At 39.3% G+C, this 14,432-nt stretch overlaps 1 protein-coding gene across 9 annotated transcripts in view; it reads right to left on the reverse strand.

Moving 5' to 3' along the window:
* Nucleotides 1-1,677: 1,677 nt before the first annotated feature.
* pam (peptidylglycine alpha-amidating monooxygenase) overlaps nt 1,678-14,432 on the reverse strand; it is a 104,880-nt gene continuing 92,125 nt past the window's right edge. For 7 of the 9 annotated variants that reach the window (XM_044174832.1, XM_044174831.1, XM_044174833.1 and 4 more), the window contains one exon: nt 1,678-5,506. In XM_044174832.1, coding sequence (XP_044030767.1) covers nt 5,328-5,506 — 179 coding nt within the window. In that variant the 3' untranslated portion in view covers nt 1,678-5,327. Of the gene's footprint in view, nt 5,507-7,053; nt 7,545-13,060; nt 14,381-14,432 lie in introns of those variants that run through there. The other 2 variants (XR_006375555.1, XM_044174835.1) reach the window with 2 other exon arrangements.

Consider the following 14,432-nt stretch of genomic DNA (forward strand, 5'->3'; position numbering starts at 1 on the left):
CAGGAAGTCCGTATCTACAAAGCCCACATCATTAGCTGGACACCACCTCGACAGCCAGTGGTGGAACATGCTATCACTGGTCAGGTTTGGCAGGGGCCAAGACAAAACTACAGAGTCCGACATTGTCTTTGCATATGTACACACTGACTCAACATTAACTTCAGTGACCTTGTTTCCCGGCTGCTTGGGAGCTGCCGGGAGACGGCTAACATGAGCTACATCTGGCCAGTCCGCACCAGCTACTGGGGGCTGGCTAACTACAACAGCTAATGATTAAGTTCCCATGGATCCGCATTTCCAATTCACTAAGCCTCGCCTCCAGTGCTACAAATAAGCTACATTTATTACATGTACCATTATCATTAAAGGAGGCGGAGGAATAGCTAAACACTTGACACACCGAGCGGGATCGTGAGAGGGAGAGAGAGAAGCCATTGCTAGCTGTTAAACTAAAGAATAGTAGCTAGCAAAACGTGTAAACTGTGGGATTAGCGAGAAAGTCGTTAAACGAAGGAGAGTGCTATGAGTGCTTGAGAAGAACTAGTGTACATTTAAATGTATAGAAGATAGTTAGTCACTATAATGAAGAATTGAACAAAATTGTGATGAGCTAGAGCAGCAAAAATACGCTACTAGTAACACACAAACACCGGTGACCGGAAATGAGACAATACGCTTACCGCAGCACATCAGCACGTCCAATTTCAGTCTATCCCTGAAATGTTTAGGAACATTTTCTGCATGGGGTCATGAGAATGGGTATAGGGATCAATATTCAGGGAAATATGTACCTCCATTTTCCCACCTCAAGACCTAGTAACATTTTGGGGAAATGCCTGAATGGCTGTGTTATTAAAGAAAGCAGTAACACTGCAGGGACAAGCACGCAAAGGGTTACGTCTTTCACGTGGAGTAAGTGAACCAATCAAAAGACTCTGCTGATGACGTATTTGATTCTTCAGCTTGTTTATGCTTGCCTTCCTTAGCAATGCTTTCGCAAGTGATTTGATAAACAAGCACTAGAAGTTCTTTTGTCTTCAACAAAGCTCTGTTTTTTCAAGAATGTCTGGAAACTGGACAGATTCAGAAACAAGGGAGCTCTTCTCAGTCTGCGTGGAGCATGAAATTGATAAGGCAGCTGTCTGGAACAGTTAGAGATGCTGTAGTGTACAACATTAGTGTGTAGTAGTGTCCATTACTGCCATCTGCTGGGCTGTCCCTTGCTTCATCTATTCCAACATTGCCATGGCATGTGTTAAAGGCGCAAGACTGAAATGTTCCTGAATGAAGCCGCATGTGTGAATAGTGAAAATCACTAGCGGTGCCTGAAAGGTTATCCCAGTAATTTACTGGGAACTACGGTATGTGTGAAAAAGGCTATAGTGTTGCACTTGGTTGTTCACAAGAAAAGTGAAAGCTAGAGAGAGTTCAAACCCTGCCTCCTTTCTCACATTGCCAATCAGGTTTGAACTGGGCGTGAATGTCAGATTGTTGGTTTTGGAAAGTTACAGAATTAGTATTACAGAATTACAGTAGTTGTACTACCTGGCTTAGAGTGTTTGGAACGCTGAAGGCTGATTCTAACAAATACACTTTACAGACTGTTGTAAGAAAAATCATTGGTCATCTAACCAACTGCCTGACTGGTCTGATCCCACAACCACCGTGACACTGTGATGCTTTGCAGACACTTTATTACACAAATAACATAGTTACTGAAAATAGTACTCTTGCAGCAAAACCAGTGTGTCACAATAAATATCAGATAGCCCACATGTGACTGCAACATCGGAAATACAATTTCTATGGCATGCCATTACGGAAATCATTCATTAAAACTTTACGGCAAACTGAGGACAGGCATTTCTGCTTTATTTGATGGTCACAGTAGAGAGAGACAGGAAAGGCATGGTCGAGAGAGACGGGATGATATGCAGCAAAGGGCCCGGTCTGGATTCGAACCTGGGGCCGCTGCGGTAAGGACTCAGCCTTGAAACATGGTATGCGCTCTACCAGATGAGCTATAAATTAGTAATAACTGACCAGATCAAACGTGATCAGTTAATCACTTTTAATTTTAAGTTAATTCTCAAGCAATGTACGAAGTTGTAAGTGCAGAAAAGTTGAGCATGAATTGAGGAATGTTAGATTTTCTTGGAAATTATTGAGATTTAATGTTGTCTTGATCATGGTGATCTAGATACCTAAGAAAACTATTTCGACAATGTCTAATTCAATATTCATATTGTTCTTCATAATACAGTTGCTTTGTGGGTTGTCCTTGCACAACGGTTCACAATAAACCAAAGATTAGAACTGATTTACACTGCTGATACAGATCCATTGAAATGCACTTGATCACAACCCTAATCAATACAAATATTTAATGGACCATACCAGCTGTTTTGCATGTTTTAGCCCCTTTGCTACAAACTGTATACTTTATATCATAACTAACCATTTTGCAAACGATGCTGCTGTGTTTTAGAAATTTGAAAGTTTTTTTTCCTACTGCTCCAGGTATACATTGGTTTTTATTAATTTCCATACAATGACTCTCCATCATAGTGAACATCAAATTTGCATTGTTAGTATTAGAGCTGAAGCAATTAGTCGATTAATCGATTTAAATTCCATCGAAAGGTAATTAATTAACTATTTTTTAAAAGAATGAATCATTTATATTATTATTTAAGATAAAATGTCAAAAATTCACTGGTTCCAGCTTCTCAAATGTGAATATTTGCCAATTTCTTTCTGTCATCTATGATAGTCATTAGTATCTTTGGGTTTGGGCTGTTGGTTGGACAAGACATTTGAATATTTCAATTTGGTGTCTGGGGAATAAAAATGGACATTTTAAAATATCTACTGACATTTTATAGACAAGACGATTGATCAAGTAATCGAGAAACTGCCAGATTAATCAATAATAAAAGTAATTGCTAGTTGCAGCCCTACAATTTTAGGTGATGCAGTGCAGACAGTTCAAATGACTCTACACTTAAAGTGTAGTACCAAACAACAATAATGTTCACTGCTCAAGTAAGTTTTGAGAGTACAGCATGCATCTCAAAATGGAGACCAAAAATATAAAGTATATATGATTTGTAGGTAAGGAGCTTAAAACTTGCAAACAGACTGATGTGGTTCCTTTGTTAACATATAAGATGTAGGTAGCAACCGTTTCTCAATTCACGCAGTTTCTTTATATTGTCTGAAGTTGAGTTTGATGTAATAACAGTTACAGTGCTTGAGACTTGGCTGTTGAACAATGTTTGTTTGGCACACACACACACACACACACACACACACATAAATATACATATATATGTAATAATATCCACTTTCCGTTTACTTGAATGGAAGAGAAATCCGTATAGTACAAGCTCTACTAGCAGCATTGGCTGTTTTCATCCTGTGGTACATTTTGTAATGGCAGGTGCTAAAGAAAGGCAAAATACAGATGTAAAAAGGCACAACATTACAAGTGACATGTTACTGAACTGAAACATGGACCAAACAATTATGCTGAAATAATGTTATCTGTGTAGCTTTGCTACATGGAAGAGATTTATGCAAGGAAGGATGCACTTTTCCGGTAAAATTAAACGGTATATACTGTATGCTATATCATTGCTGTTAAACTACTAATTTTTAAAGTCATGATAAAATTGCAAAATTTCAGTAACTAATCCTGCTTAACTAAATTCTTACTCAGATATTAAAATGCCATGAAAAACAGTGTTTAAGTCCAGTTCTGACTCAACAAAATCAAAACACTGAACAGCAAAATAAACAGCCAACCACTAACAGGTGACAATATCAGTTTTCAGTTTTTTTTTCTTAGGGCCCTATTTTAATGGTGCAAGCACAGGGACCAGCATAAAGCGGTAGTTAATGGGTAGGACTGTGTGGGTGTCTTGTAGCTCACCTGCTATTTTGGTTCATGTATGTGTAGCAGTGCAAAGTGCAAAAGAGCTATGTGAAGTGGAAGATAGATTGGAGGGTATGGTGATTAATAAATACACTCTCAACCAATCACACCACTAGTCTCATCGCTCTGAAACAGCTGAGCCAATGACAGTGAGTTATGACAACAACAGCTCATCAAATTGTGATTGCTTCTCCAGGAAATTATATTGTTGTCTGGAAGGTGCAGACCAGCACAATGTGAACACATCATACAAATCTGCAACTAAAGAAAGATGGTGTGGGTTTTTACAGATAATTACTACAATAACAATAGAAAGAAATAATAAAAATTGTTTGGTGAAACCAAGTACATGATCACATCAATCCAACGCTACTTCAGTCTTAATTCTACTGTATCTCAGGATGTATATGTTCACATCATATCATATGAAATGCCACATTTGCTAAAAACTTTGAAAGGAGTTGATGTACTGGATTCATGAGCCCCGGTAATCTGGCGTCTCCCTCATTAGCAGTGAGAATATATCTGACAATACAGCTGAATATAACTAACCAGTCTGATGTTACATGGAGTTATTGGGTAGCAGCCTTTAATCAAGGTAAACATAGTGAATGGCCATGCGTAGTGGCACTACGCTCTGGTACGGCACAGTCAGAGGCTGCAGCATGTGTCCTGTTGCCTTCAGATGGCTGCAGGGAGTTAACAAACTGAAGGAGGTTTTCATGCAGTTTAAAGCAGCTGTGCATAACAGATACTGTAAGAATGACCCATATTAATTTAACTGATTTACAGACATTCCATCAAATTATTTTGGACCTCTCCTCCCACCTGTGCAATGAGCAAACCGAATGTCATGGTCAGGAAAATACCAAACTGTTGCAGCGCTGTTTGTGCTGGTCTTAGTGCTGCCATGAAAATAGAGCCCTTAAGTATAAATGACTATAACAGCAAATGACTAACTGTGAAATACTTCAGTCATAGAAATTCCCCATCTAAAAAAGCCATTCAGTGAAGTTTAGTTTATTTTCTTACGAGTTAAAATAAAAATCCAGCAATGGGCTTAGATTTGTTTTACCTGTTTCCAATACAAAACAATTTATTCTCAAACATTTGTCCTGGGGATTGTGCTAATACTTTCACTAAATGCAACTTTGATTTGGGGAAAACAAATATTTTATAGTGGTATGTTTGAATCGTGTCACCAAGGCTGTATCAAGATTACAGGTAAATTAAATTAATTCTAAATTAATCTAAAGTATGCCAAATTATTTTCATATACAGTATATTTTTAAATATATAAACAATAAAATTGGCAACTAACACAACAGTTACACACATAATGAATAACTTGGCAATGTAAGCAGAAGGTTGGTGGCTGGTCCCAGAGCATCTAAGAAGAGGATTGAGGAGGCGGCAGAGCAGAGTACTCCTCGTTCTCTGAGTCACTGCTGTCCTCGTTGTTCCTCTCCTGGTCGCTGCCTTCAGTACTCAGCTGGTCAAAGCCCTGACGACTGTAACCCTTATGGGACGCAAAGAAGTTCCCTAGGTTCAGACTGCCAACTGCTTTACCTGGTCAGATGGAAAACACCAGAGAGGAGAACATAGCATGTCACTAAGATGACGATTATATACAGTTTTTACAAAGACAAATGTTTCGTTCTCAACGACGATTTTTGGCTCCAATATTCAACCTGGCTATGCAATGGTACATTTACATTTGAATATTCATGTTGACCCTATGTAAAATCAGGATCAATAAGAAAACAACTCTAAAATGTAATGAGCAATGTGAGGCTGTTACAAGTCAGACGGATGATGCTCCACATTGTTGTTTGATAAAATAGTTAAACATACACGAAAAATCAATATCCCAATCCTTTAATTTAGTAAAAGTAGTAATACCACACTGTAAAAACACTTAACTACAAATAAGCCTTGGATTCAAAACTGTACTTTTGTATTATCAGCAAAATGCACTTAAAGTAGCAAAAGTACTTCCATCATCTCATTCATTATGCTAAATGACCCCATATAATGTTATATTATTGGGATATTATTGATTACTTGTAATAGTGTATTTGCTCACTGTGGAGCCAAATTTGGACTACTTTACACTATTTGCTAGTTTAAGCTAGAGTTGTCTGGAGGGGATCCTAAGGATAGGTATCGGGGCCGATCGGAGCATATTTGAATGTATCTACATCGGCTAAAATGAAGCTGTTCAAAATCCGATCCTTTCTTTACCGTACTGTGTTTTGTCTACCTCAGCCTGCTAGTTTTGCAGCGCTCTACAATGCGAGTATTCCGCAGCATATTGTTGGGATTTACAATGGTTAAAGGGACACTAAATTGTGTAGGTGCAATCAATTAATTATGGCTATCAGAATTATCAAAGATAATCATAAAAATAACTTTAATGACTAAAGTCCTTGGGGGCACCACCCTTAAACAAGGGAAAATGATAGCTAATTAATTGATTTAGTCTCATAAAATACACTAAACTGTCAATTTATAACTCTTAATAAATCAATAATTAAATTAATAACTAAAACCAAAATTACCATTAATAGTTAGTAGGTTGAAGGATTTGGAGTTCAACATCGAAGAGGTTGGCAAATTATTCACTCTTGTGCAATATTAAAGAAACCAGCATAACTATACACAAGCATTTATTAAAAGATAATATTAGCAAAAACACACAATATGAAGTCTAACTCTAAATGCACTAAACTACAGAACAAAGCGTGTGTGTGTGTGTGGTCAAAAATGGCTGCTTGTATCCAAAATGGCGTTAACCAAAATAAATCTACTTCAAAATAGCAGCTAAGGCCATATGACGTTGAAGAAAAGGAACTAACTCAAAATGGTGGCTGAGCCATGTTTGATAAAGAGTGGGGCTCTGTTGAAAGTCAAATTGGAGTGGATGTGGGTAATAGTGGCCAGTTAAAAGAGTTAGTTAGCATGCAAAGACTCATAAGCATAACATTAACTAACATCAACTTAGCATGTGGCTACCAAATCCAGAGGGAAGCACATCACAACAATAAAACGTTATTAGTTAAACAGTCCTGTGCTTAGCCATGTACACTGTTACGCTATGCCCAGTTATATGTTACCAGTCCGTGAAGGAAGAAGAGCTTTGGCGTTACGCTGTTAGCTGGCCATGTGTATGAGCCAGGCAGGGAAGAATTTTGGTTCTGATTGAAGCAAAGTCCTTGCTGTGCAGTCCATTTGTGCAGATGGAGGAACCGGTCGCTTAGTCTCTTGTTCTCCTTACAGTTAGCTCGGCGCTAACTTCCTTAATTGCTTCTTAAAGTTAGCTGGCAGACTTTGTGTAGTAGCCGTTGGCGCTAACTAAGTATTGTAGCAGAAATCTTATGCAGGCCCTTGTGTCGCGTAAGAGAAAATTTGGTTCTGCTGTGTGTCTGCTCCAAGCAGGACACACTGGTAGACAGCTGCTGCTGAGCAGCAGTGCTGTAGATGAAGCCAGGAGGAAAAGAGAGAGAACAATGGCCGCTGACCCTTTTATTGACCTGGTGGCATCACGGGTCACAGGTCAGACTGACCAACGGTAGCTGGAAGCTGGGTCCATGGGGGGAGTTCACACCTACATGTGAAACATGTGAGGATTGTGGGAGACTGAGTTCAGTGGCTCTCCTTTGTTACAGAACAAAAGAGCATGCAACTTCCTAATAAAACTTCAGTTCCACAAATGAATGAATGAATCTGTGGAGTGCTGGTGGTCCCAACAATATCCAAGTCAAAATTTTGTGTCTGTGAATGTGAAATTTTTTTTGGCCCTGGTGAGTGACTCAGTTCTAACACAGAGGTTGTCAGAACACACAGATTCACTAAACGCTAACAAATCTGTTATGTCTCCTCTTCTCTTATTAGCAAAGATCAGTGTACAAAACATTCAGGTAGCAGCTTCTCATTTTTAAGCAACACTCACTGTCGCTTTCACCAGTTAAAATGACAAACATCATTAGCTGTTTATTAGCTGTCAATTTATTATTTAATTCTGAAATTAACTTGATGACAGGCCAAAGTTAAACACATCTCTTGTCTGGTTAAAGTGGTCTCTGCAACCCGGTGTCTGTACTCAGCCAAAGACTCCAACAACTCCAACAGTGTTCTCTCCAGCGGATCGCGTCACATCAGTTTCAGCCGCATTCTTCCCATTAAACTTTCATTCATATCATATTAATAATTTACAGTTTTGAATAAGGATACTCAGTATATGTATCAAGTTGTGTGTCAGATTAAGTAATCTACTGCTGTTTTTTTAATGTATTAGATACATATTTAATCAACATTTAGGTAAATATAAGTATCGGATCAGACTTGGTATGGGAAGCTACCCAATATTAAAGGACTGGGATTGGGATCTGAGCTGAAAAAACTTTGGGACATGCCTAGTTTAACAGTAGTTGAGTAAATGTACTTTTCACCACTTGTTATCAATGTTCAGGTACAGTTTTATGGAGCCAGGACAGTGACTTTAAAATTTGGCATTGAAAAAAAAACCTGGAACTGAAAAAGGAAACATTGAAACATCTGTACTAGAAAAAAGTTGTATTGTCACTGAAACAAGTATTGGCACTGAAAAAAGTTTCACTGAAAAATAAAACAGACATTAAAAATTATTTCATTTTGATATTTTTTTGCATTCTAATGTGTTTTTCAACTTTCTGTTACCGTTTTGGCGTGGAGAGGATGGGTCTGAGGGGAGGGGGCAAGGAGAGCATGATTTACATATAATCTGTATACTAAGGAGAGAATGTCACTCTTCCTGAACCAGCCGTCCTCTCGTCCGCTCTGAAGCCTCTGGCATCAGCGCAATCTTATGGCAATGGCTTCCACGAGTTCACCAGGAACTCTCCAACAGCAAGTAAGTCTGTTGCTCTCTGCTGTTGTTTTCTCACATAGAACCGTGTTGGTTAAAGTTAACTTTTAACTGACGTTATGCTGGTCTGGCAGAGGTCTGCTGGAACAAGCACTAATGTTAGCTAATAGTGACAGTTTGCTAACTTTAGGCTCTATGTGAACAAATTTTTTTGGGGGGGTTTGAGAGTTCCAAGTGAACTCATGAAAGCCATTGCTGTAGGTGTGCAGTCATGTCAGAGGATAACTGCAATCATGTCAGTGGATTACTGCAGTCAAGCCAGCTGCCATTTGGATTTTGATGCGCGTCTATTCATGCAGTTATGGTACCGGTGCTTGGAGTGGCCAAAAAGGACAAAGAAAGTCAAGTATTTCAGCATTCATTTCTCACATTTTATATCGTATTTTCTCAAATTAGCAGTCAATAATAACAATGGCCTGGCCGTCCCCAATACAGGCCAGGGGGAAAAACAAGGGTGGATAAACTCAGGGGCCTGTCATATAATGTGCATGCCAACTAAGCATAATGTACATTTCCAGTGATGGAGGAAGTGTTCAGATCCTAATGCCACACTGTTAAAATACTGTTACAAGTAAAAGTCCTGCATTGAAAATGTTACTTAAGTAAAAGCATATAAGTATTATCAGGAAAATGTACTTTAAGTTTTAAAAGTGAAAGTAGGCCTACTCAATGCAGAAAAATGGCCCCTGTCACTGTTATATTATTATACTATATATTATATCATTAGATTATTATTACTCATGCATTAATGTAAAATCAGGATTTTACTGCTGTAGGTTGAGGTGGAGCAAACTGTTTTGTATAGGACTACAACTAATGATTATTTTCATTCTGGATTCATTTGCTGATTATTTTCTCGATTAATCAATTGATTGTTTTGGTTGTTTTAAAAAAATTAAATAACTGAAAGGAAAAGCAGCAAATCCTCACATTTGAGAAGCTGGAACCATGAAATGTTTTTGCATATAAAATGTAAATGATTATCAAAATAGTTGCCAATTAATTGGCTGTTGGATAATTTGATTTATAACGAAACACCATAATTTATAAGGTCTTCGTATGTTTTCTGCAAAAATCTTCATTTGTAAAGTAAGTAGTAACTAAAGCTGTCAGATAAATGCAGTGAAGTAAAAAGTACAATATTTCCCTCTTTTAGATTTAGTGGAGTAGAAGTAGAAGGTGGCATGAAAAGAAATTTCTCAAGTAAAGTATACTGTAGCTGCTGATATCTTGTGGCACTTGTATGTTACGACAAAATACCGTTTGGTAAATTAAAGTGCTGGAAATGTACATTATGCTTAGTTGGCATGGACAAACAGGCACCAGGAGTTCATCCACCTTGTTTTTTCCCCTTGCTTGTATTTGGGACCGATCATTATTTGTTCATGGCAACCACACCCCCATTATTATGCTTGACTTTTTGATTAGCTTAGAGCTTCTATTCCTGTGTGCACTGACGTGATAGTGAGCAGCTGTAACAAAAGAGTTTCCCCTCGGGGATCAATAAAGTATTTTTGATTCTGATTCTGACTACTTATATGAGAAAATACTGTATTTGCCTGATGCTGCTCTGCCCATTTTTTCCCTTCCGGTTCAAACATTATTGTATTTGTTCTTCCAGTTTAGTGCTAGCATAGTTTGCTAGCTAATAGCGTTGACAACAATGAATGTAATTTGGGAACATATAGCAGCTACACTACGGCAATCGGATGGTTTTATAGCACCACATCCATAAGCCATCAGTGACTGGGAGGACAACATTTTTAATTACTTTGTAGTGTCTCTTGGTGTAGATGGCTCTGCGATGAGGAATTACAAGTTCCAAAGCAATTCAGTACCTCCATAGTGGTAAGCTAGGCAAAGTCCTACACCACGAAGATGAAATTGGAATGGTATTTTTGAAAGCTGATGGGTAGCCGGGACAATCACGCACTTCAAGCCACACAGCATGGGTCCTGATAAGTAGCCTTGGAATGGTGGAGATAGCTGGTTGTTCCTACATTGCTGGTCAGGGGAGGTCATGTAGCCATGCCTCCTCAATTTTATGGAAGGTTGGTAAGGTATTTTATCTCTCCACTATTTTGTTTTTTAATCTATGATTATGCACTTTCTGGTTGTACTGCACAAGTGTGGTAGTTTGAGGTTTTGTCTCTTCCTGCTTTATTTTGTAGTGTGTTCCTTCCCTTGTGTGTCTTGTGGTTTTACTTCCTGTCTTTGTTTGCTTTCCCTCCAGTTTTGATTGTTGGCCCTTCCTTGATTGTTTGCACCTGTGTCTCATTGTCTCACCTCCCCTAGGGTATTTAGTCCGGATCTCTTTCTTTGTTCAGTGTCTGATCATTGTGATTACTGTCTGGTTTGAGTCCTGTCTGGTGTTGCTCCTGTCTTGAGTTTTGTTCCTATCTTGTGGATGTTCCTGACATTTGTGTGTGTCGCCATTTGGTGCACTTTTTGTTGTACCTGGTTCCTGTGCCGAGTTCCCTGGCATTTTTACCATGAGTTCTGTTTTTGATTCTTTGTATCCTTTGGACCTTGGCTGGATTTGGAACTTGGCCTGCTCCCTGTTGGACTGTTTAGCCACCTTGGACTCACTTCCGTGTTTGCACCACTGCCAGACGGTAACCCACTTCCCTGTTACCTGTCTGCCTACTGGTCTCTCTGCCTGTACCTGCCTGTAAACCACATCACCCCCAATAAACACTGTAGCCATCCAGCTACTTCACCCTGATACCTGGTCAAGAATAGCTTTTATGTGTTTTTAACCTATCACCAAATAAGGTAAGTCTATGATTTGATAAAGTGTTAGCATACAGAAGCACACCTGGCAAAAGATTACTTAATAGATGAGGGACCAGAGAGCTGAAATTTATAAATAGTTGTCACTGCAGACCTCAACAATGCTCGCACCTGTTTTTCCACTGAAATCTTAAATCATTGTGCACATAAATATATGCTACCAATTCTGTTGCCTGAATCATATAGCCTAAATTAAAAATTTTGTTCATCTGGAGACCAAATTAAACTAACCTATCTATTGCCAAATTGATGGTTCTTGATTTAATTATTATTTAGAATTGTATCTGAAGCTGTCTGTTTTATAGGTTCAAAATGCTGTGTCCAGTGGGCTTACAGGTGTAGCCTGTACTGATGAGCAGCAGCGCTGGAATGCAGGCACTCAAAGGAACCTCGCCCCAAACAGCTGAGGGATATCAGCTTTGAATATCACAAAGCCACCCATGTGTACCAGCTACCAAAGGTAACAACTGACATTTCACATTTGCCTCCCACCCCTAAATATGATTCCAAAGAGAAGTTGAAAGAGCCTCAGTCAATTGAGGCTTCCAGTGGGAAGCCTTATTTACAAATGGGCATACGCTGTACCTGCTGTACAACCATCCCAGGTAGCACCCCAGCTACATGGAGAACATGATGGTACAAACAACTGCCCAAAATGCAGTTTGTTTTTATGGTGCCTTTGTGGCACTTGATCTGAGCAAATTTGCAGCACTGAGGCAGGTCACCATGGAGCAGAGTGCCTCTCATCTTTGGCATGATTCCAGGAAAATCAGAATCACTGCTAGCTCCGCCAAGAAGGTCCCAGACAGAACCGACCCCAGGTTCCATGGTAATACAGCCACACTCCACGGAAAGAAGAGCGAGGCTGTGGCCTGCCAGTGGTCAGACGGATGTGGATACTCCATACAGCACAAAGGCACTGTTGTCAGAATCGAAGAGTCCTGGTTATCTGCAAGGCCTGATGGAGTACTGAATTCAAAGGAGTTGTTGGAGCAGTGTCTTCTGCTGAGAAGAAGCAGCTGCCTGGAGGACCTCTTCACAAGGAGGGGTTCTGATGTGAAGATGGTAAATGGGTCGCCACAGCAACTACCTCATGGGACGCGGGGCTACTTCTTGCAGGTACAGCTTGGCATGTTCTGCACTGGCTTGAGAGCATGCCAGCTTTAGATTAGAAGTTGTTTCTTATTTACTTACTTTTCAGTGTTTTAAATGAATGTGGGAACCCTCAAAACCCTTTGAACAATTTCCTTTACTTAATGCAGGTACAAGAAGAGTGGACTGCTGGGGTGTAAGTTGGCTTGTATGTTTTCAAGAAATTGTCATAGTATTGCTAGTAGTGTGATTTGTTTATTGAACTTGATTGTAATTGTATTATATAAAATTACTTGCTGGTTGCAATAAAAAACAATCAAATGACACTGAAGTGATTACTCCCATTTATTTTTGTAAAGTTACAAGTTAATTTAAGGTCACAGTACTTGTACGAAATTACGAACAAGAGTGACATCACATCACAGCAGAAGCCAATGCAGTCCCCTGAGGTGACTTATTTACCCACAGGTTGGAAATGTACAAGATACTTATTAAATCATTGATTTTATGTAAATAAATGCTAGATTTAAGTATATGTACTTTTCTAAAACAGGAATTACAAAATGAGAAGGTTTATGAAGAGAATTATTATTGATCAATATTAAGCTACTTTGACTTCAAAATCAAACACATTACTGTACATATTACATGATAGTAGCATTGTTCATTTAAATTTCTCTTTCTGCATCCTCTCATTCTGCTTCCTTATTAATGATATCCCCTCATAAGTTACATAGAGCAGCACAGATTCTCAGTATTTTATCCATCTTGGGGGTGAAGTGTTTCAGTCTGCAAATCACGCGCTCCATGTGTATTCTCACTTTGGTGTCCTTCTGGTACGATAGGTGTCCTCCTCTGAGAGCTGAAAGCCCCTTTTTGTGAAGGCAGGGATGGTCAACCTTACCGTCCTCTCATTAAGTAAATCTCTGATCATAAAGCCATGATCAGCCATCACCTGGGCGGAGGTACTCTAGGAACCGTGAGTTAAAGATGATGAACTTGTCACTTCCTTCATCCAGATGCTGGTGAGATGAACATTATCAAGGTGCAATGGCAACTATGAACTTAACTGTGTTACTGTTCATAGTACTAAATGTAAGATTCTCCCCTGGAGTCAAGGTTTCTGGGGCTTCTGCAGACTGGTTTCCAAACAGTCAATTGTGCAGGTTGTGCCAGGATAGTGTTCTCTGAAACACTGGGGCATTTTATCAACAATTGTCTCCTTGGGCAGCCATGGGATGTAGCTCCTCGTGTGGTTCTCCATCAGGTCAATCCAGTACGCTAATATTCTATTGACACTGCTTTGACAAAAACGGAACTTCTCTGCAAGGTATTCCTGGAGCAAGTTGAGCTTGAGCTTCATCAGTGTCATCAGAAGCTCATCAATGGGGTCGAGCTGAAAGCTGCCACTGTACAAAGGCAAAAGGTTCTGGGCCAAAAGGTGAAAGGTGGAAAGAGGTTAGCCAGTATGGCTTTGTAAAGGAGGTCCTTGCAACACTGTGTCCCTTTGTCACATGTGGAGGATTACTCAGTGGCCTCAGGCAGTTACTGTGATTGCTCATTGTGGAGTCTTCCCACTGGGTCTGCGCATCTTTTAATTTGGGTTCCTCAACTTCCACGTTTATAGGTTAATGTGGCTGGCTGTACATCATCTGTGATGAAGAAAAGTACAAAAAATACATGCTTAAAGTTTATTTTTATTGA

This window comes from Siniperca chuatsi, linkage group LG18 (assembly GCF_020085105.1).
Source record: "Siniperca chuatsi isolate FFG_IHB_CAS linkage group LG18, ASM2008510v1, whole genome shotgun sequence".
Taxonomy (NCBI): domain Eukaryota; kingdom Metazoa; phylum Chordata; class Actinopteri; order Centrarchiformes; family Sinipercidae; genus Siniperca; species Siniperca chuatsi.